Source organism: Notolepis coatsorum (assembly GCF_963971535.1).
Source record: "Notolepis coatsorum genome assembly, chromosome: 19".
Classification (NCBI taxonomy): domain Eukaryota; kingdom Metazoa; phylum Chordata; class Actinopteri; order Aulopiformes; family Paralepididae; genus Notolepis; species Notolepis coatsorum.
Genome location: NC_140183.1, coordinates 38,613,748 through 38,635,529, shown reverse-complemented (window position 1 = coordinate 38,635,529; position 21,782 = coordinate 38,613,748). Strand labels below are relative to the sequence as shown.

Below are 21,782 nucleotides of genomic sequence, written 5' to 3'. Positions count from 1 at the left end.
ACAAATGGGGACGAAGGAACATTTATGCACATGTATTGGGACTGCCCACCAGTTAAGGCATTCTGGGAAGATGTGTCCCAACAATTATCAATACTCGTATTTTGGAATATACCTGTACACCCCGCGGTATTGCTATTGAATGATGTTTTTGAGTTTGCAGTGAACCCACAACTAAAAAGATTGGTTTTATCGGGTATCACAGTAGCTAAAAAACTGATTGCATCACGTTGGTTTCAACCGGAAAAAATGTGCCGGAAAGTGTGGTTTCTTACATATCTTGATGTGATATATCAAGAAATATCAACAGCAAGAATTCTAGGGCTCAATGAATCCAAAATGTTAATGTGGTTAGAAGTGGTGGAGAGAATAAAAGCTAGCCTATAATGGTGATGTCTGGTTAGGAGTGAGGGATAATGGAGGTACTATCCAAGAGGGGGTCCGGGAGGGGGGGATTTGAGCTGGAGCATATGTGTGTAGGGTTTTAGAAAATAGGTATTCGGGGTATATTATATACTAACATTTATATAATTGTAACTTCGCTGGATATACACGGTATACGGTTAAAATGTTATTATTGACTATTTTTGTTTTATCCTGTTTCTGTACTTGCATATATTTTAACCACCTTTACTGAAAGTTTCATTATACATTGTGTGTTGAGTACTGACTTTTAATAAGTTTTGTTTTGCAATAATAAAAAAAATTTAAAAAAAAAAAAGAGTATGGCAAAACTTAACTTAAATAATATTAATAATCACTATTATGGGTCCATAAAACATTTATTCAGCACTTTTGAATGCATACATTAATTCCAGACTGACTGCTGAAAGATTGTACAATTTAAACATTTTCTCTTTGCATACAACAAAATGTGCATTAAAGTCAAATGCATTTTCATTTCTCTGTAGGATAACTACAACAAAGTGCATTCAGAACAAAGCCAAGGTGCTTTAAAACTGCATAAAGATCTGCATAAAGACACACACACACACAAGTGGGAGAATAGCTTATAGCAGACTTGATGATGTTACTGTAGTGGTTACTGAGTCATAATTCATGGCGTTCTAGCCTACATGGAAGGACTGTTGTATTTACTACATCTCCCGTGACTCTTAGCGGGGGATGACGTAGCTTAAGAGAGACTAGCTTAACGTTAACGTTAGTTAAAAAGGTTTTTAACCGCGACGGGCATATAGTAATGGCGAGGATATAAAGCATGTTAAAGACGCATTTATTGGATGCGTTGCTCCCGGAGTTTACATAGAAACAGCGCGACTCCCAAGAGGAGTTATCACAGGCTGTAGAACGCAGGAAGAGCTGCCAAGCTGCTCACGTTACACGTTGCGCATGTTACTGTATGACTGTAGCCGCGTTTTGATTACATCATCACAACAACACGTTAGGTTACGAGCGTAACCCTGTTATTTGACATTCGGAGATATTTTTTCTGTGCTTTTGTGCTTTTTCGGCCCTTTCAGCCGAATGTGCCTTTTTTAACCATTTTCTGCCGATAATTTTCTGTGTCCAAATATTCGATGCATCCCTACTTATAACTGAGTGTTATTATAAAGTGTTACCAACACTTTTCTGACTACACTATACATTTGGCCATTTACAAAGCTCTGTAAAATCTTTCCCATTACTGAAAAAGGTTTGGGAAACATTTCTCCCCCAAGTTGGCTGATAGAGCACTACAATAAGAGACTGTGTACCACCTCTGATGTGAGAGAAGCTCATATCTACTATCTCACTTTCCCCGCCCGGCTCTACTGGACCGTGTCCATGCCGTCATGCTGGCTGAACCAGGAGCCCTGTCAAAAGGCTCGTTGTTAATCCAATTAAGCTAACGAGGCACGCAGGTGAAAAGGAGACCTTTTTTATTTGATTGAAACCCACTTCAGAAACGCACAGTGAAGCTCTCTGGCGGGCTGACACCCTGCTGCTTGCTATAGAGAAGCACTAGAGCACCCCTAGATGACACCAGAGTGTGTGCACTGCATGCACATGAGTGTGTATGTGTATGTGCTCTGTCAAACTCTTTATGTTTATTTATTTCAGCTCATCTTGATATCATCAAAGATACTCTAATAACAAAAGATAACGCATTAAAAGCTGCACCAATTGGGATGAAAGTGGAACTGTTCCTGTCTCCTGAGTGGGCGGGACTTTTACACAGGGCGCGCCGCGCTATTGTTAACACGGTGGGATCGCAGGACGAGTCTCAGATTAACCAATTTTTTTGCTGAATCTACACTCAGAAAAACATCAATAGTGTCAGAATGTTCAGAACGCCTCCAACTTGTAAGATACAAGGTTCCAATAATGACCTTGATTTCTATGGTAAAGGAAAATAATCGCCACATTCCGCCAAAACCTCTACATCTCTGCTTGTGAATGGAGCCTGTGCTCTAGTCCCCTGAGGTAGGGGACATCTGATGCATTACAGGAAGTGAGAATGACCTGGTCAGTCTCCCTTTGAAATGTCTATGTTATTGTTTAATGATAGTAGGCGAGTCTTGATGACAAAGCCAGCATATCCCTTTGGCTGTGATCCTTTAGTTCTGCACAAATAGTGTGGGACAATGGCTTGTGTGTTTTCCTCTTTCTATCTATGCTTATCCCTATCTACATTTATCTATCTCTTTCTATTCATCTCTCCCATGCCCCCCCTCTCCACTTATTTATACCCCGCCAGTTGTTTTCCAGACATTAAGTTCTAAACAGTGCAGACTGTCAACAAGCTGGTTGAATCTGAACAGTAAGTGAGCGTGTGACATAAAGTTCCTCATTAGAGCCTGAGCTGTCTGCTTGAGTGGTGGGGCCCAGGGGATTCGTTCAGAGACAGCGTCATTGAGAATGGTTCTTTACTTTTATTTATTTCAATCTACTGTTAATTTGCTGGTGAGCATAAAGTGTTTGTAAACCGGCTGTGTGCGTATTAAAGCTTATTTGTGTGTGTGTGTGTGTGTGTGTGTGTGTGTGTGTGTGTGTGTGTGTGTGTGTGTGTGTGTGTGTGTGTGTGTGTGTGTGTGTGTGTGTGTGTGTGTGTGTGTGTGTGTGTGTGTGTGTGTGTGTGTGTGTGTGTGTGTGTGTGTGTGAGCGTGGGTCTTTTGGCAGCATGTCGTTGGCTGTTCAGATGATGTGTTTAACAGCAATGGATTGTGGGACTGTTGGATGGATTAGCCTCTAAATGTTTTCAGACCCAGCAGCTAGCTAAAAACAAGCTTTCACTGTAGATCTGGCAGAGGCATCACTGCTGACATGACTACAGCTAAATCATCACAACATAATGCTATTGTCATTAGCACAATGCACATATATACGTATTAGCTTAGTTGATTCAGTTTAATATTTAAAATGAAGAACAGTCCATGTTAAAAGGATACTCCAACCATTGAAAGAGGCTTCTGTTTTCAGTCCATCCAAAAAAAAGCACCTGTGCGCCAGTGTTTTGAGATATCAAAAGATGAGATTATTAGCATTTGTTAGCAACACTAGTGGAAGCCTCAAAAGCCAGAGAAAAGTTGCGAGTTGACGTAAGATTTTTCTGGTCTCCGGTTTCAATCAGGAGTGCAGCTTTCTGTCATAATGTTAATACCAGTCAGAACAAGGAGAGATGGTGCTTGTTAGTGTGTGCCAACCGGCTGTGTTGTTGTCATCGCTCACCACACTGCGCTGTTGTTTGTTACATGGTAACAGCAAATAACCAGCAGCTCGTCATCACTAATTAGCAACCCTGAGTCACCATCAAAAACTGATTGGACGGGCAATGCCAGGTCCTCATTCCTAGCCATCGCATGGCAATGGAGGCCTGGTGAATATTGTGTTGTGAACAATTCACACATTCTTTCTGGCTTGCGAGGCTAAAAAGGGGATCCAGACCATGTATTTTCTAGTCCTATCAGTATATTGTTTACCATCGTATGTTAGGAAACCATTGCTGTTTTGAAGTTGCTACCCATTACTTCTTAGAGACATGGGTTGGGTCCCCATTGACTTGTACTACGCTAACAAATGCTTCTGCAATTTAACAAATCATTTCTGCAATTTTGCTATAGTCTTTAATGATGAACCTCTTTTATTGTCGCACACAACATCATTTTTTTCTTTGCTGTGTGTGTTAATCTTGGCCGTTCATCCCAAACTGAGACACCACGTCATTGGTCTCATTAAAACTTTGGTTTAGATTGTACGTAATTGTAGATGACGATGGAGTGTTTGTTAGCAATGAGGTTCTATACTACTACGAAGGCTTCTGTTAAGACCGTGTTAATCCCAATCGCTCACACAGGATGAAATTCTTAGTGTCAGTGGGGACGGTTTATTTTGGTTGACACTTGTCTCAGGCTGAAGGAAGGATGGAGTTATTCAGCTGTCACTCAAGTCGAACGGCCTTTGCTACATCATCATGCAGTCCAGTCCGTCTCTCCTCAAGATGACCGACCTCCCCCCTACAGGACACCCCCCCCACCCCACCTCCTCCCTGGGTCTCCTAAATCCACCAGACCCCCTAATCCCAGCTCCTTGCCATTCAAGTGCATTAGTAAATGATTCCTGTTAATCCAAGGTGAAGGGGCAGGAAATATCTTTCCAGAGGACTCAAGGAGTCACACTTGGCTGGAGTAATTGACCAGAGAATGAGTAGAAGGACGGTCCCATCTCACTTTAATTTGTTTTGCGTGTGTTAACCTGTGGCATCTATGCCAGACTGTTTGAGCTCTCTCCTGGCCAGACTGTTTGAGCTCTCTCCTGGCCGTGTCTATTCGAAAGGCAACCGGTTCATGCTTCTGCGTTCGCGTTTTGCGCTCTGATTGGCCACTGACCTACGCTAGTTTTGCCATGACATATTAGCATAACATCTGATTTATTAATGCCAATACTAAAGATTAGGGACAAACGCAATTGGCACAAGTGTAAATCATGGATTAGTCACTCAGTTTATACATCTGATTTAGCTCACCTTGTTTATCTGCTGCCTGTGGATCCTATGGTCACAAGTTCAAATCACTCTTGGTTCAAGTTTTTTTTTCTTTTTTTTTACGTTTAATTAATTTATCCACTCAGGTTGGATGGTGTGTATGTATATGTATGTATTGTGCTCTATAATGACACTACATTTGAATCGCATTGCACCATGGTGATCCACTCAACGCGTAGCGATTTCTAAATGAGATTCGATTAAAATGTATTGTCATTATACAGCAAAATACATACACTGGGGCGACAGTGGCTCAGGAGGTAGAGCAGTCGTCTGGCAATCTGGAGGTTCCCGGTTCGATTCCCGCTCCTCCCGGGCAGCGTGTTGATGTGTCCTTGAGCAAGACACTTAACCCCTAATTGCTCCCGATGAGCAGGTTGGCACCTTGCATGGTTGCCTCTGCCGTCGGTGTGTGAATGTGTGAGTGAATGGGTAAAATGTGAGTAACAAATTGTAAAGCGCTTTGGATAAAAGCGCTATATATATAAAAAAAATTAAAATAAAAAATATATACATACACACCTTCCAACCAGAGTGGATAAATTAATTAAATGTAAAAAAAAATAAAACTTGAACCAAGAGTGATTTGAACTTGTGACCATAGGATCCACAGGCAGCAGACAAACAAGGTGAGCTAAGTCTGATGTTTAAACTCAGTGACTAATCCATGATTTACACTTGTGCCATTGCGTTTGTCCCTAATCTTTAGTATTGGCATTAATAAATCAGATGTCATGCTAATATGTCATGTTCTACAGTAGGACGTACTACTGTGATACCCATTTCAAAGTGTCCACGCATTCAGATGTCATGCTAATTTGTTCTACAGTAGGACTTACTACTGTGATACCCATTTCAAAGTGTCCACGCATTATTTCTACACTCATACCGGGGGGGCCCGGTTGAGCTCTCTCCTGGACAGACAGTTTGAGCTCTCTCCTGGCCAGACAGTTTGAGCTCTCTCCTGACCAGACTGTTTGAGCTCTCTCCTGGACAGACAGTTTGAGCTCTCACCTGGACAGACAGTTTGAGCTCTCTCCTGGACAGACAGTTTGAGCTCTCACCTGGACAGACAGTTTGAGCTCTCTCCTGGACAGACAGTTTGAGCTCTCACCTGGCCAGACAGTTTGAGCTCTCTCCTGGCCAGACAGTTTGAGCTCTCTCCTGGACAGACAGTTTGAGCTCTCTCCTGGACAGACAGTTTGAGCTCTCACCTGGCCAGACAGTTTGAGCTCTCTCCTGGACAGACAGTTTGAGCTCTCTCCTGACCAGACTGTTTGAGCTCTCTCCTGGACAGACAGTTTGAGCTCTCTCCTGGACAGACAGTTTGAGCTCTCTCCTGGACAGACAGTTTGAGCTCTCTCCTGGACAGACAGTTTGAGCTCTCTCCTGGACAGACAGTTTGAGCTCTCACCTGGCCAGACAGTTTGAGCTCTCTCCTGGACAGACAGTTTGAGCTCTCACCTGGCCAGACAGTTTGAGCTCTCTCCTGACCAGACTGTTTGAGCTCTCTCCTGACCAGACAGTTTGAGCTCTCTCCTGGCCAGGCTGTTTGAGCTCTCTCCTGACCAGACTGTTTGAGCTCTCTCCTGGCCAGACTGTTTGAGCTCTCTCCTGGACAGACAGTTTGAGCTCTCTCCTGGACAGACAGTTTGAGCTCTCTCCTGGACAGACAGTTTGAGCTCTCTCCTGACCAGACTGTTTGAGCTCTCTCCTGGCCAGACAGTTTGAGCTCTCTCCTGGACAGACAGTTTGAGTTCTCTCCTGGACAGACAGTTTGAGCTCTCTCCTGACCAGACAGTTTGAGCTCTCTCCTGGACAATCCCATAGCTGTGAGTTTATTGAAGTCACTGCCTCTGAGGAAATTCAGGCTGGAACCTGTTCTTGGGAACGTTCCCTAAATTGGGCACTGGTTAGACGTTTTCTTGAGCAAATAAAGAAAAGCATTTGTCCCACGTGAGAACAAGATAATTCCTCACCTCCCAGTGATGTACTGCGACTTCCCAATCGTATATGTGATACTGTCTTGTATTTTTGTGTGGCCAGATAAAGTTCTGATGACAAATTGATGCTGCAGATAAAATGACTGTGTGTGCAGTTAAATCTTGACCACTGAAAACCACTGATACCAGTATTTGTAGACCGATAACTGTCCTTTTGTGTTTACAGGGAACTCCGTTGGGACCAATGCCACTGAGCCGGACAACACTGCCAACGTGACCTCCCTCTTTAGTGAGGAGGAGGGGGGGCCTGCTGAGGTCAACGAGCTCATCACCGCAGTAACTGATGTCAGCGGCCCTGCTAGCCCCGACACGGTCGACCTGGTGACGAGAGCGGGCCGGATCCCCCGAGCCGGCGAGAAGGACGAGCAGGGCAGCGGCATATTTGGAGAAGGGGAGGAGCCCGGCGTGGAGGAAGGGGGTGTGGCGGCCCCGCCTCAGCTGAGCCCTGATTCGGCCGAGACAGAGCTCCTGCTGCCCAGCAACACCGGCAAGCAGGATGCAGTGGAGGGAGAGGAGGAGGGAGAGGAGGAGGGAGAGGAGGAGGAGCGCCCGCCGCGCACCGACCCGCCGTGGCTCAACGCCAAGGACACAGCCGTGTTCGACCTGGATCGCTTCCGTGCCGCGGCCACCACCCCGCCGTCGCCCACCGCCAACCCCTCCCACGCCGACGTCCTCCACGTGGATTTCTTCGACCCCTCGTCCCGCGGCCGCGGCCTGGACCTGGCCCCGCCCTCGCCCTCCTCACAGGCACACGAGCTGCAGGGCGGCGACCCCACCTCCTGGGCCATGCCGGACAACTATGACTACCTCACGCCCTACGAGGACGGTGCGTCGCCCACCGGCGATGAGTACACCTACAGCACTACCACCGACACCTACGAGGCCGACGGCGACCCCAGGCCAACCGCCGGGCCTCGCGTCCCAGGGTCCGGCTCCCTTGGCCCCGCCCGGCCCAGCGGGGGGGTTACGGACCCCTCCGGCCCCTCTGCGACTCCTCCGGCGGCCTTGCCAGCCGACGGCTCGGACGGGTTGGGCGGCTGCCGCGTAGGGTACCAGCTGACCAATGGGAGCTGTCGCTCGCCCTGCGACACCCTGCCTAGCTACTGCTTCAATGGGGGGCAGTGTTACCTACTGGAGGGCATGGGTGTCTTCTGCAGGTAGGATAAAGCACACGCACACACACACACACACGCACACACACACACACACACTAGAATGATGTCCACATAAAATATGAACAGTTGAGGGACATAAACATTGCATGTGCAGTCTGAAATTAAGAGCCCTTTATGTTACATATGCAATGACAACAATGAAGCAAACAGCTCAATAACATACAGAGTCTACTTCAAGGATACAAAAATCAGCACAGATACTGAACAACAATCCCTTGCCAACTGCACACACACACACACACGCACGCACGCATGCACGCACGCACGCACGCAGTGAGTCCGAGAGAGAGAGAGAGAGAGCGAGAGAGAGAGAGAGAGAGAGAGAGAGAGAGAGAGAGAGAGAGAGAGAGAGAGAGAGAGAGAGTGTTCTGTGGTCCCAGAGCAATAACATGTGGAACAGATCAACTGTCTGCAACAGAATATGGGATAGATAACCAGCATGTGCTGTTGGATTTATTTACAAGGGAACTTTGTATTTATGAGGAAACGTCCCCTGCTTTGGGGCGGGCCAGATTCTACGTGAGCTGTGTGATTCTGTAAACCACACCCCCTTGCACGCACACACACACACACACACACACACACACACACACACTCACACACACACACACACACACACACACACACACACACACACACACACACACACACACACACACACACACACACACACACACACACACACACACACACAAGCACAGGGAGCCCAGAACTAATCCTAATTGTGCACATCATGTGAGTCGAGGTGCCTCCATGAATACAGTCCTGTCCCATCATTATACCCCCAGCCACCATCAACCAAAGCTTTATAGCTTAGAAGGATTTCAACCAACGGCCGCACACTAATGCCTTGCTTAATGTCAGCTCTGCGACTGGGGTCTTTCACTAGCAAGGTGAATCTAGGTGGAGGTCGAAGGTCGCAGTGGGATTAAGTGATGGAAATGGAAATGCGGCCTCTAAGCCGTGACTCAGAATGCATCAGGACAGGAAGAGGAGCAGCAGACGATCACAACAGAGCCTAAACTAGTGGTAGTGTTCACAGTGACTAGGAAATCTGTGCCAGATGTGACTGAGTTAGCCCGCTAAATAAATAAGTAATAGATAAACACGTCATCATGCTAGGTTGAGAATTATCTTTGACTGAGGTGGGGCTTTGGGGGGCCCGGGGGAGGGGGGGGGCGAGACGTTTGATAGGATGAGATGTTTTTTTCATCCAATGGTGTTGGTAGGGGAGGTGAAGGTAGGGGAGGTGAAGGTAGGGGAGGGGTGGAGGGTGGGGAGGTGGAGGGTGGGGAAGTGAATTTAGGGGAGTGGAGGGTGGGAGGGGAGGTGAAGAGTGGGAGGGGAGGTGAAGGGAGGGAGGTGAAGGTAGGGGAGGTGAAGGTAGTGGAGGAGAAGGGAGGGGAGGGATGGGGAGGTGGAGGGTGGGGAGGTGAAGGGAGGGAGGGGAGGTGAAGGTAGGGGAGGATAAGGGAGGGAGGGGAGGTGAAGGGAGAGAGGTGAAGGGAGAGAGGTGAAGGTAGGGAGGGGTGGAGGGTGGGAAGGTGAAGGTAGGGGAGGTGAAGGGAGGGAGGTGAAGGTAGGGGAGGTGAAGGGAGGGAGGTGAAGGTAGGGGAGGTGAAGGGAGGGAGGTGAAGGGAGGGAGGTGAAGGTAGGGGAGGTGAAGGGAGGGAGGTGAAGGTAGGGGAGGTGAAGGGAGGGAGGTGAAGGGAGGCAGGTGAAGGGTGGGAGGTGAAGGGAGGGAGGAGAAGGGAGGGGAGGGATGGGGAGGTGGAGGGTGGGGAGGTGAAGGGAGGGAGGGGAGGTGAAGGGAGAGAGGTGAAGGTAGGGAGGGGTGGAGGGTGGGGAGGTGAAGGTAGGGGAGGTGAAGGGAGGGAGGTGAAGGGAGGGAGGTGAAGGTAGGGGAGGTGAAGGGAGGGAGGTGAAGGGAGGGAGGTGAAGGGAGGCAGGTGAAGGGTGGGAGGTGAAGGGAGGGAGGGGAGGTGAAGGGAGGAGAGGTGAAGGGAGGGAAGGTGAAGGGTGGGAGGGGAGGTGAAGGGAGGGGAGGTGAAGGTAGGGGAGGTGAAGAGTGCAGGGAGGTGAAGGGAGGGGAGGTGAAGGGAGGGGAAGGTGAAGGGTGGGAGGGGAGGTGAAGGTAGGGGAGGTGAAGAGTGCAGGGAGGTGAAGGGAGGGGAGGTGAAGGGAGGGAGGGGAAGTGAAGGGAGGGAGAGCTGGAGGGTGGGAGGGGTGGAGGGTGGAAGGGGTGGTGAAGGGTGGAAGGGGAGGTCAAGGGTGGGGAGGTGAAGGGTGGGGAGGTGAAGGGAGGGGAGGTGAAGGGAAGGAGGGGAGGTGAAGGGAGGAAGGGGAGGTGAAGGGAAGGAGGGGTGGAGGGTGGCATGGCAAGTGAAAGGAGGGAGGGGAAGTGAAAGGAGGGAGGGGAGGTAAAGGGAGGGAGGGGAGGTGAAGGGAGGGAGGGGTGGAGGGTGGGAGGCTAGTGACCCTATATAATGAGATTAGGGTTGAATCCATATGGTAGGTAGGAGAGTTTATAGCATAGAACTATATAAAATGGTTTATATGCTCCATCAACCCCCGAGACATTTCAACTGTTGCCTCGTGTTCTCGGTTTAATATTTCCAAAGTACAAATGACCACATCCTCTCAAACTGTTTTATAAGCAAAGGACCTCAATAATATTATTATATTTTTTTATCTACTTTTTCTCCTCCTTTTTCTGTGATTTTTCTCCCCATCCCAATTTACCTCTCGTGCCAATTCTCCCTCCCCTGTCCTGATTGTTGCTCACATATGCCCTCCACTGGCCGGTTGTAGGGAGGATAGAAGCCTTGCATCACATGTCCCATCCGATACATGTGGAGGCAGCCTGTCACATCTATTCACCTGCCAGCGTGGACTCTCATTTGGCGAGGAGTAACGTGTAGGAGGCTCACACTGCCCCCGCCATTTTTCCTGATTTTGCTGTGCAGGAGCCCCAACCGACCTGTAGGAGTCGCTGTTCACAACGACCAGACTACCACCCTTCGACTTCCCACCCGCTAACTCTGCCAATTGAGTTAGTATGACAGCCGGCCCAAGCCGGAGGCAACGCCGACAGTCGGATTCGAACCCGGTGTCTCTTGCGTTGGTGATGAGCACAATGTCTGCTGCGCCACCCAGCCGCCCTGGACCTCAATGATATTCTATAGTTCAAGAGTTCAAGAGTTTTACCTTCATGCCAGCGATATTTTGCAACATGTTCATTTGATTTCAATCATAATCTAATCTAATCATAATCTAATTTTGGAATCATAAACTCCACGTGGAACAATATACTGGACATGTATTTCACTCAATCTGGAAATTCACTGAACCCGCCTATCAGTGAGTACAGATCTTTTTAATTAGAGACCATCTGTACCGATCAGGACGCACGGTGGATAATCCCTGGCTGGCTATCGACCTCCTGACTGGCACTGATGGAGATGATGATGATGATGATGATGATGATGATGATGATGATGATGATGATGATGATGATGATGATGATGATGATGATGATGATGATGATGATGATGATGATGATGATGATGGTGATGGACAGTATGAGTTGGTGCAGACATGTTGTCGCCACGCCAATGCTGTCTGCAGGGCCAGTATGTTCTATGCACACTATGAGGCACACACACACACACACACACACACACACACACACACACACACACACACACACACACACACACACACACACACACACACACACACACACACACACACACATACAGTAGTCATTATTGATGTCAGTATACACACTCTCATTCACACACTGTCCACCACACAGAATAAGGACACGCACGATTTCATTCAAACCTTTATTTATTTAACGTCTCGGGAGGCACGTTGAGGGGCGGGCCTTCATTTACATTGGTGCCAAGATTACATAAGAATGAAAAAAGTCAGTCAACGCGTTTACTGTGCATTCAGAGATTTAAGATCTTATTTCGAGAATCCCCCAAGGTTATCAGAGCCTCAATTTGCATGGTACCTTGTAGTTCATTCCATGTATTAGAGGCACAAAATCGAGTTCCGAGTGAAATCGAAGAACTAAAAATACACAAATCCACAAGACACAGTTCTAACACACACCGTGCACAACGACACCCTACATCTGTCCCCTGTCTCCCTTTTTACGACCGCCGCCGAGACATCAAGGAAGTCGATTTATGTACCTGTCCTGGCCCCGTCCTAATCGCCAGCCGGTGACCTCACACAACTCAAGGTCCTAATCAGGAGGTAGTGGCGTCTCCTCTCCCCTCACATCGCCCCCCACAGCTCCACCCGTGCTGTGAGATACACCCTGATCGTCTATCATATTACAGGTCAGCGTTAGCTACATGTAGCTTATCGCCAAGCCAGTGGTGTAGTGGTAACGGAACGTAGACCAATCTCAGTCACTCTTATTGTCTGGCCCCATTTTGCGCGACATCCAGGCTTTTTTTACCGTCAGCGTTTGGGAATTTCATGTCGACAGGTAGATGAAGTGAAATTATACTTATTTTAGAATATATATATATCAAATTTCATGAGTATTCATCTATATTTAGTCATCTAAAGACTATTAGATATGAACCTATGTACCAGTAAAAAGTGGGAATCTCTAGAATGTGTTTTGGGTGACGGTGTTTACGGAAGTGCAGGTCTCAAGTTGACGTTATACTATACATTTATATTTACACTTTCTGTTGTCAGTAGATGGCAGCATTGGTTTAAAATTAAAAGGTGAAAATGTGAAAACTACAAAATTAATACAATTCCCAGTACCGTTAGCACAGGTCACAGGTCACTGGGACGCGTCTATTCTTTGACGCGATCTGAACAGCGTTAAACTATTAATGGGACCTGAGTACAGTGATCGAGAATGGTCACCCAATTATCTTAACAAAAGTGCATCATTAGCATTATGTTTATTGTCTAAACGGGAACATAATGGTACAATTTAAGATTTGAATGTTATCCGCATATAAAGGACAAATAAAACACTGTTAATTTGTAAGAAACCTCAATGAAAACTGCGCAGGGTAAGTTATATTCGCTATGTTATGAAAATGTGATAGAATCCTATAAAAATGTGGACGCATTTGGTCACTGTGACGTTTGAGGAGGCGGGTGTGTAATACTGTAACGCTACCTTTCTATGTATTTCTACAGAAACCAGGCGAGTATATAAATGTACTCTAAATGCCTAGAAAAAGAGGGGTATACCGTAAATCCTCTAATATAGGACGGGTCCATTATTAGAGGCCCGTCCTCTATTTGAATACCCTCCACTATTAGAGGATTTACGGTACTCTCTTCACCTTGTGTTTGGAAGCAACCAGGATGCTGCTACAGTAGTTTGCCGGTTTCCACGGTTACCACCTTAGAGAGCATGACCCTGGAGGGGGACACATCAGCCTTTGAAGTCTGTCCATTTTTAATGTATCTATTTCTTCAAACATATATTGGGTAGGAGGATAATGAGCTAGCTTAGGCAGTTCTGTGCAGATGGTAAGAAAAGAGCTTGTGAGGTGAGTAGACCTGCCCGCAGCCACACCAGCGCTTCAATGACAGAGAGGCTAACAGTCACATTGAAATTTAAGCAACTTACTGTACATCTCCCTATGAGGACATTTGCAATCCCCTTTTGCATTGTCTATTGTAGATTGGAAGCAGCAGATCTATTCTAGTTCTACCAAATCTCTGCTTAAAAAAAGCTACAGATTATCAATTGCCTGGTAACAGAGTGAGGCTTGCTTGCACAGCGTAACGCCCGAAAACTCATTTGGATTTGACAACATCTACGAATATTTAGGGCATATTTTCCCTCAGTCAGCAGCTAGTGGGAGTGATGGATGTCCTGGGACTCGCTGATGAATTGGAGAGAGTGACTGAGAAGCGTTTGAGTGCTGGCCATACTCTTAATATGGGTCAATAGAGCTCTGGCACAGATGAGGACCAATATGTTCCTGCTGCGTGAGTGCGTGCGTGCGTGCGTGCGTGCGTGCGTGCGTGCGTGCGTGCGTGCGTGTGTGTGCACGTACAAGTGTGTGTGAACACGCACGCTCATTTTTCTCTCTCTCTCACTGTGTGTGTGTGTGTGTGTGTGTGTGTGTGTGTGTGTGTGTGTGTGTGTGTGTGTGTGTGTGTGTGTGTGTGTGTGTGTGTGTGTGTGTGTGTGTGTGTGTGTGTGTGTGTGTGTGTGTGTGTGTGTGTGTGTGTGTGTGTGTGTGTGTGTGTGTGTGTGTGTTTGTGTGTGTGTGTGTGGGTTGGTGAACTGAGGCTGATTCATACATCAGGCCAATTCAATTACAGCTGGATGAATGTCAGGGGCTCAGCCCTCCTGTTCACAAGTTACACACTCCTTTCAAATGTGGTTTGCTCCCCTCCTCCGCAGATCAAGCAAAGATATATTTCTTGTGGGGGAATTTAGGGAATATAATAATAATAATTATAATAACGCAACACTGTTTACAGAATCACACGGTTGAAAGGTGACTGCCAATATGTAATCCACTACAGGCTGGAATGAGATGACCTGATTAGAACTGCAGTTAGCAGTTAGCCACAATCTAGTCACTTTGAGGTGAAATCGACAGAATGTACAGTATAGCCAATAAAATGTATTTGTAAGGTCCGACAACACACGTTAATCTCCCATGGGCCGGACACGTCTTCTTTAAACAAGTCAAGTAGAAACATCACAATAAAGAAAAAAATAAAAAAAAAATAAAACATGAAATCCAAAATAAATGTAAAATAAATAAATGCAACACTCGCAGACATACCCCAGCGAAGGTAAGGAAAAACTCACTAAAAACCTAGATCCAGAAATTGTTAGAGTGGGGACATTTAGATAGCATGGTGGTGTGGTAGGAGGTAGGACCCAAACGCAGACAGGCAGAGGATAGACAGGAGGCAGGTGTTGATTCTTGAATATGAGCACTGCTCCTTTAATTCCAGTGAGTGTGGCTCAAAAAACAAAGTGAGAGGGCAAGTCTCCAAAACATGCTAAATGCTCTATAAATAATAAACACTTTAAATAATGATTACGATACACAGCAATCATAAAAAGATGGCGTCTCTGACAAAACAGCACAACAATATTATCCTCTGTGGCAAGGAGCGATAATGCCTTCCCAAAGATAAATACGACTACTACAGCGAACGGCTGACAAACTAAAAAGCAATACACGAACCGGGAATAAACAGCACAAAAGCCGAATCACAGGAACAGCAGTAACAGGAGTAACAGGAGCAACAGGAGCAATGACCCGACAAGGAAGGCAGGGCAAACAACACTTAAATACACAGACTAATTGAGACATGAGGGTGATTTGGAATGAGACACAGCTGGGTTGGAACAGACTGAACAAACTGGGGTAAAAGGCTGAATAACAAAACAAAACACACTGGGGACAAAACACTAAAGACAATAATCACAAGCTATATAAGAGAAAACAAGGGGCAACAGGTACACTGGTATAGACAGCAGGATGGGCAGAACACTCAGAAACACAGACAGTTTGACCAGACACAAAGTAGGGGGGCCGGGGAAAAGGACCAGTGGGACTGGGACCGGGGACGGGGGGCCGAGGAGGGGAGTGAGGGGGACTGGAGCAGGGGGGTGGAGACGATAGCCCAGGGGTAGGACCTGGGGCTGGGGTCTCCTCGGCAGTGGGGCCCAGCATAGAATCCCGGGCGGGGGTCTCCCCAGAAGCAGGGCCCGGCATAGGACCCTGGGCTGGGGACTCCTCGGCGGCGGGGCCCGGGGTAGAATCGCAGGCAGGGGTCTCCCCGGAAGCAGGACCCAGCATAGGACCCCAGGCTGGGGTCCCTCCGGCAGTAGCACCAGGCGTTGAACTCCGGGCAGGCGTCTCCCCGGTGACGCTGGCTCGAAAAAAGGCCCAGAGCGTAGGATCGGGACCAGGGACCTCCTCGGGAGTAGGAGACCCTGACCAGAGCAGTGAAGAGGACCTGTGGTGTCGGGAACCCCGTCTCCCCCTGGGGCTGTGGCGTCGGGAACCCCGTCTGTTCCCGGGAGCTCCACTGCGGACCAGGCGACTTCCCTCCCCTGGGTACGCCTGGGCACCAGGGGAAACTCTCTGCTGCTCCAGATCAGGAGCAGCAGCTGCGCTGGCACCCAAGGCCGTGCCAGTAGTAGGGGCCCTGCTAGCCGAAGGAGCGACGTCTCCACTACAGACCCTCCTAGCTGAAGGGGCAGTCCTAGCAGTGGGGGCTATACTAGCTGGAGAGGCTGAGCTAGCTGTGCAGGCCTGGCTAGCTGCAAGGGCAGCCCTAGCTGTGGGGAATTTACAATTAAGCAGGGGAGCGGCTCCAGGGTATGAGGCTATGCTAGCTGAGTGGGTTGTGCTAGCTGTAGGGGGTGTGCTAGCTACAGGAGATGCACTAGGTGTGGAGGCCTGGCTAGCTGCATAGACTACGCTAGCCGTAGGGACAGTACTAGCAGTAGGGGCCTTACTAGCAGTAGAAGTTGGAGCAAGAAAAAGCAGGTCCATAATGCCTTCGACCTGGCAGGACAAAAGCCTGACAATAGTGGATCGAACTCGCTTATCAGTTCTAAGCACTCCAAAAAGTTTCCATTGTGTGGTGACGACAGCGTCTGGTTCTCACCGTGGAAAGGCAGGCCTGTGAAGCTAGAAATTTGACAGTGGCAACTATACGTTTCAATATATTACACCAGTATGTTCTGCTATCAATCCCTTAGCTAGAACAGAATCTATTCGTGCATCTACGTTTCTATGAGATGAAAGTGCAAGGCCAGCATTTATGTGTTCTGGTGAACCTTCATGCTCTGATATGCGATTTGAGATGTTTTTCCAATCACTGTAACCTGATGTCAAAGCTGTCCCTTTTGTGGAAAATAGCTTGCAGCAACAACAATAGACAGACCCAGTTGACTGCGAATAAATCAACCATTCCCTAAGACGCACCTCGCCATTTTTCATTTGGAAAGTCACCAATGTTTTGGCTTTGTTTATTTAAACAGATATGGTCCTGCAAATGTTCATTAATTGGTGGCCTTTTCGCAGGATCCGAGGAATAGTTTACCAGCCTGTCCTCTTTGTTGGTATCATCATGCGTTGCTATCTCCCGGCTGAGGCTCGGACGTTAGCCCACTGGGTGTCTCAGATGATGATGGAAAATTGGTAGCATCGTTACTAGCTCCCGGCTGAGGCTCGGACGTTAGCTCACTGGGTGTCTCAGATGATGGAAAATGTATTGGTAGCATCGTTGCTAGCTCCCGGCTGAGGCTCGGATGTTAGCTCACTGGGTGTCTCATGTTCGACTGAATCGTCCTTTTTATGTATTTTTAGGAATCACCCCATAGCTTCCCTCTGCTTTTCAATATGTTTTTCTTCCATTTTCTTTTTTTCTTTTTGCTGAACCCGAAGTCGACGATGCCGACATTTTTGGCGTGGTACTTTTGCAAATATTTGTAACCGGATATTAACGTAGCCTACATTCCCGCTCAGAGAGAAAAGGATACACTAATATTGATATGTATTTTTTTTTTATATATTTTTTATGTAGCGTCATTGGTAAGTTAACCTGTTAAGTGGTAGCCCTATTTTCAGAAATTTCGCCTAAAGGTACATGCCTAAGTAAATGGAAGATTGCTCCACTTCTGCAAGGTCAATTAGCATGTTCTTGGTATCTAGGAACATCTAGGGACCTGGGGGTATGTATTTCCAGTGTCAGAAATATTGTGTCTGTTACTAGGCTTGAGTAAATTGTAATGAAGAAAAGGAGAATATAAATTATGATTTATTTTTGCATCTTTGACGGTGAATAACACCATGTTAAATCTGCGGGGTAAGAGATTTCGCTCACTGAGCTCATTCACCACCTTATTGAGATCAAGTGTAAAAAAAGTCTAAGCAAATGAATAAAGGGAAGATGATTAAACAGAAGGATTTGTAGATACAGTAATAAATGATAATCGATTTTAATTATGAATTCATATTTGACCTTGAACTTGACCTTGACCTTATTATGGCCAAATCATACATCTATGGATAGGGAAAAGGCTCCTCTTTCCAATGGCAGGGTTGAATCTGGATTTAGTCATTTCCTTGCGGTTTTACGATAAAAGAGATATAATTAGCATTTTTTTGATACATTCGGAATTACGATAAATTGTATAAAACATTGGTAAAAATGAAAATATACACTTTGACTACTGTTTTGATTTTGGTTATGGTCTTTACTCTTGGCTACAATTTTTTTTATAAAAAAAACATTAACCTCTTAACACTTTGAGTGGCACTCACGAGATTTCTCTGGTTTTTAATAGTGACGTAGAATGCCACTAATTTTTTTATTTTATTTTTTTTTGCGATCTGAAAAATTATTGCATCACCCGAGCCTACCCGAGTATAGCCGAGCTGCGCCGGTGATCACTGTGGAAAAAAGCGCCCCCTGTCGTCTCCCAGATGACATAAGTGATTTTGGAATGGACTCAATGAAAATGAATACTCCACATTTTCCAGTTCACTGATCCAGCCGGGGTTACCACAGTTCATTCTGGAGCCTCAGATCCCCGCGGATCATGGAGATCTACAGTCTCGTGTTGGATCCATACACTTATCGATTTTTTCGAATGGTGATCAGGAATTGGAATATACCAGTTGGATACCATCTGATGTCAGGTAAGGACTCTATGTTATCAGTGGTAGGATAATCAGAGTACGTTTGATGAAGTTATAAGCTGTTTTGTGAAATGTCTTCTTTCGGTTTCACTGTAAAAGTCTGTGAGGAAATCAACGGAGCGATTATCAGTGCGCGGCCGTAATGTGCTTGCGTGCACGTATAATATTGATCATCTAGCGTTTATTTGAAAACGATTCATAAAAAGGCAGACGAATATCAACGTTGTGGAATATTCCACTAAAAGACGATTTTCATAGAATGCTCCAGAATTAGCTGTTTTTTATATCAAAACGGGGGCTTTTCTAACTGCTCTGAAACGGAAACGACGCGATAAAAAAACAATCTGCCTTCACAGCACTGACTGGAAAATAGTCTTTGATAATGCGATGGGCAGATTAGACACATAGCCATAATTTAAAACATAGATTAGGCGATATTAACGTTAACATTGGCGCCGATGGTGGCATTCAAGCGGTAAAACGGAAAACCAGGCGTGGCGCTCAAAGTGTTAACACTTTCTCCGCCAATAACGTCATACAACGGGTTTCAAGTTCATGCAAATTCTGCCAGATCACGGCGTACAACGTTATTCTGATCATATTTCATATTTTTGCCATGGTATTCATATTTCACTCACGGAGCCTTGTATGATGCTGTGGGACTCAGCACAACTCTGCAACGCTTCAACACTGCCACCTGGTGGATGATCGGCGAGTTTCCAAACCGGATATGCCTGTTGCATATCGGTGCGTCTCCTATATCCGTCCGGCCACTCGCATATCATCCCAGGACTCTAGCCACACACCGTGGATATGGATCGCTGCCATAACTCAATAATCCACATGATTTGGGCGTGTATTAGTATTATACAAACCGGAAATGGATCGCCTCGATCCCCATCACATAACTGGGATCTGTTAGCTCCAGTATCATCGCCCAACAGTAAGAGTAGGCTGCCGTGAGTTTCAGCGTTTTTGTTTATTATTATCGATGCAAACTGCTCTGATCTATATATCACCCATACTACATAAATCATTTAACGACGATCACGGAATTATAAACGACCCCCCCCCCCCCCCCCCTCTGTTCACCCGCGCATGATCAGTCATAACGTTTACAGTTGACATTTTTAATATAGCGTGTATCGGCAACAAATGGCATTTGATAATGTATATATGCATTTATGCCTATATCTCACGTTCTAGGATTTACTGCAGAAAACGATAAAAACATATTTATATTCTAGACGGTATTTTTGTATGAATGTGTGAATGAAAAAGTAAAACGTTCCTACATCCTGAACGATAGATAATCGATGTTGAATGGGCCATAGTAATGTCAATTTAGCAATACAATTTAAAAAGTTATAGCCATGCAAAGAAGGTAAACATCTCCATGAGGACGATTCGCGATGCCACTTTGGCGACCTCTAGTGGCTCGGGTGTGCATTTCTTTTAATACAATATATAGATAGAATTAAAGCCCTATTTGTTGCCTGTCGATTTAGGTGACAAAATCCGTTCAGCGGTTCTCGAGTTAAATGCCGAAGTGCCACTGCGCCACTTAGCCGCCCTAGGGGGATATGTTATTATATTATTATATATCTGTCTAAACAAAGCCTTCATATGAAGACCGTATAAGTCCATTGTGAGATACTTTGAGTAACCGAGCAGAGTAGACTATAGTAGACTATAACTGTTGTACGACACCTGAAAGTAACGACAACGTTGACCGTCTTTAACACTTTGACGACCGATGGGCTAAACAAACATGTGGGTTTTGTAACAGCTATATCTATACTTTATAGTGTTGCTATCTGTCCATTCTCATTGTCAATTGAGTGCATAAACCGTCCCTTCAAAATGGCTTAAAGAAAAAAAAATGCATCGGTAGGTTGTCATTTTATAGCGCCGTGAATATAAGCTTTATCGCAGATTTCGTCTCATATATTTTCTGGAAAGCTAGTTATTGAGCTAAAGGCTACTAACGTTATATTCAACGGCATTCCCGTTTTATATATGCTAATGAAATAACACAAACTGCTTATGATCCGGACTATCCCAGAGCATCTATGGATGAAAGGGGGGCGGCGGGGGACGTCGATTAGTATTATTGATTACCAATACAGTGTCCGTGTAAGTAGCCACATTCACAGATCGACTGCTTGCGTTGCACAGCAAACTCCAATCCGGCTGTAAATTAGGTGATAAAGGTCTTACCGTCAGCCCGTGTGATACCCGGCAGCATTTCACCGTTATCGATCGGCATCTGGTAGATCGATATGTCCATTGGTTGATGATAAATCCCCTTATTCCATGGTGAAATCTCCGCTTCGAAACGTGATACACGGTGCATGCTGTTGGTTTGGGATCAGGGTAATATGATCCTCCACTGAAAAGTTCCATTTGCCCACAATGATACTGCAGTGGAGCGATGGCGCCCCTAAGAGGATCTGGCCGGTATTGCATGTTGCCGATTCCACAGAGGAGGGTAGATCTGCAGAGTCGATCGGGGATCTTGATCCGGTTATTAATATGGAATAAAACAATAACAACTTGCCACGGCTATGTACGTGCCTCTGGTCCACAACGCATGGCACCGAAAGCCGTATATATACGTGGCCGGTGCCCATTGTGTTAACTGGGATCGTACACGTCTGTCTGTCTGTCTGTCTGTAAAGAACACATTACCACCCCCGACTCCCGGGGCTCTAGCTCCGTCAATCATTTGGCGTTCTCGAAAATCTTTGCACAGGGTTGTAGCCAATGAGTGTGGCTTTCCAATGATACCCCATGATATGATAATTGGGGATCTAATAAGGTCTCTATTGATCGATTTATGATAGGGGGACCTTACAGTTTAACAGGTTTTAATAATAAACAGATTTAAAAAAAATTGAAAAACATGAATTCACGTATTCACACCATCATAGACAGTATA

General features: G+C 46.2%; 1 protein-coding gene across 1 annotated transcript in view; it reads left to right on the top strand.

Annotated features, from left to right (window-relative positions):
• LOC311246462 (chondroitin sulfate proteoglycan 5-like) overlaps positions 1-21,782 on the top strand; it is a 78,302-nt gene that overhangs the window by 31,420 nt on the left and 25,100 nt on the right. The window contains exon 2 of the mRNA XM_084336616.1: positions 7,148-8,138. Within this exon, the coding sequence (XP_084192742.1) occupies positions 7,148-8,138 (991 nt within the window). The remainder of the gene's footprint in view (positions 1-7,147; positions 8,139-21,782) is intronic.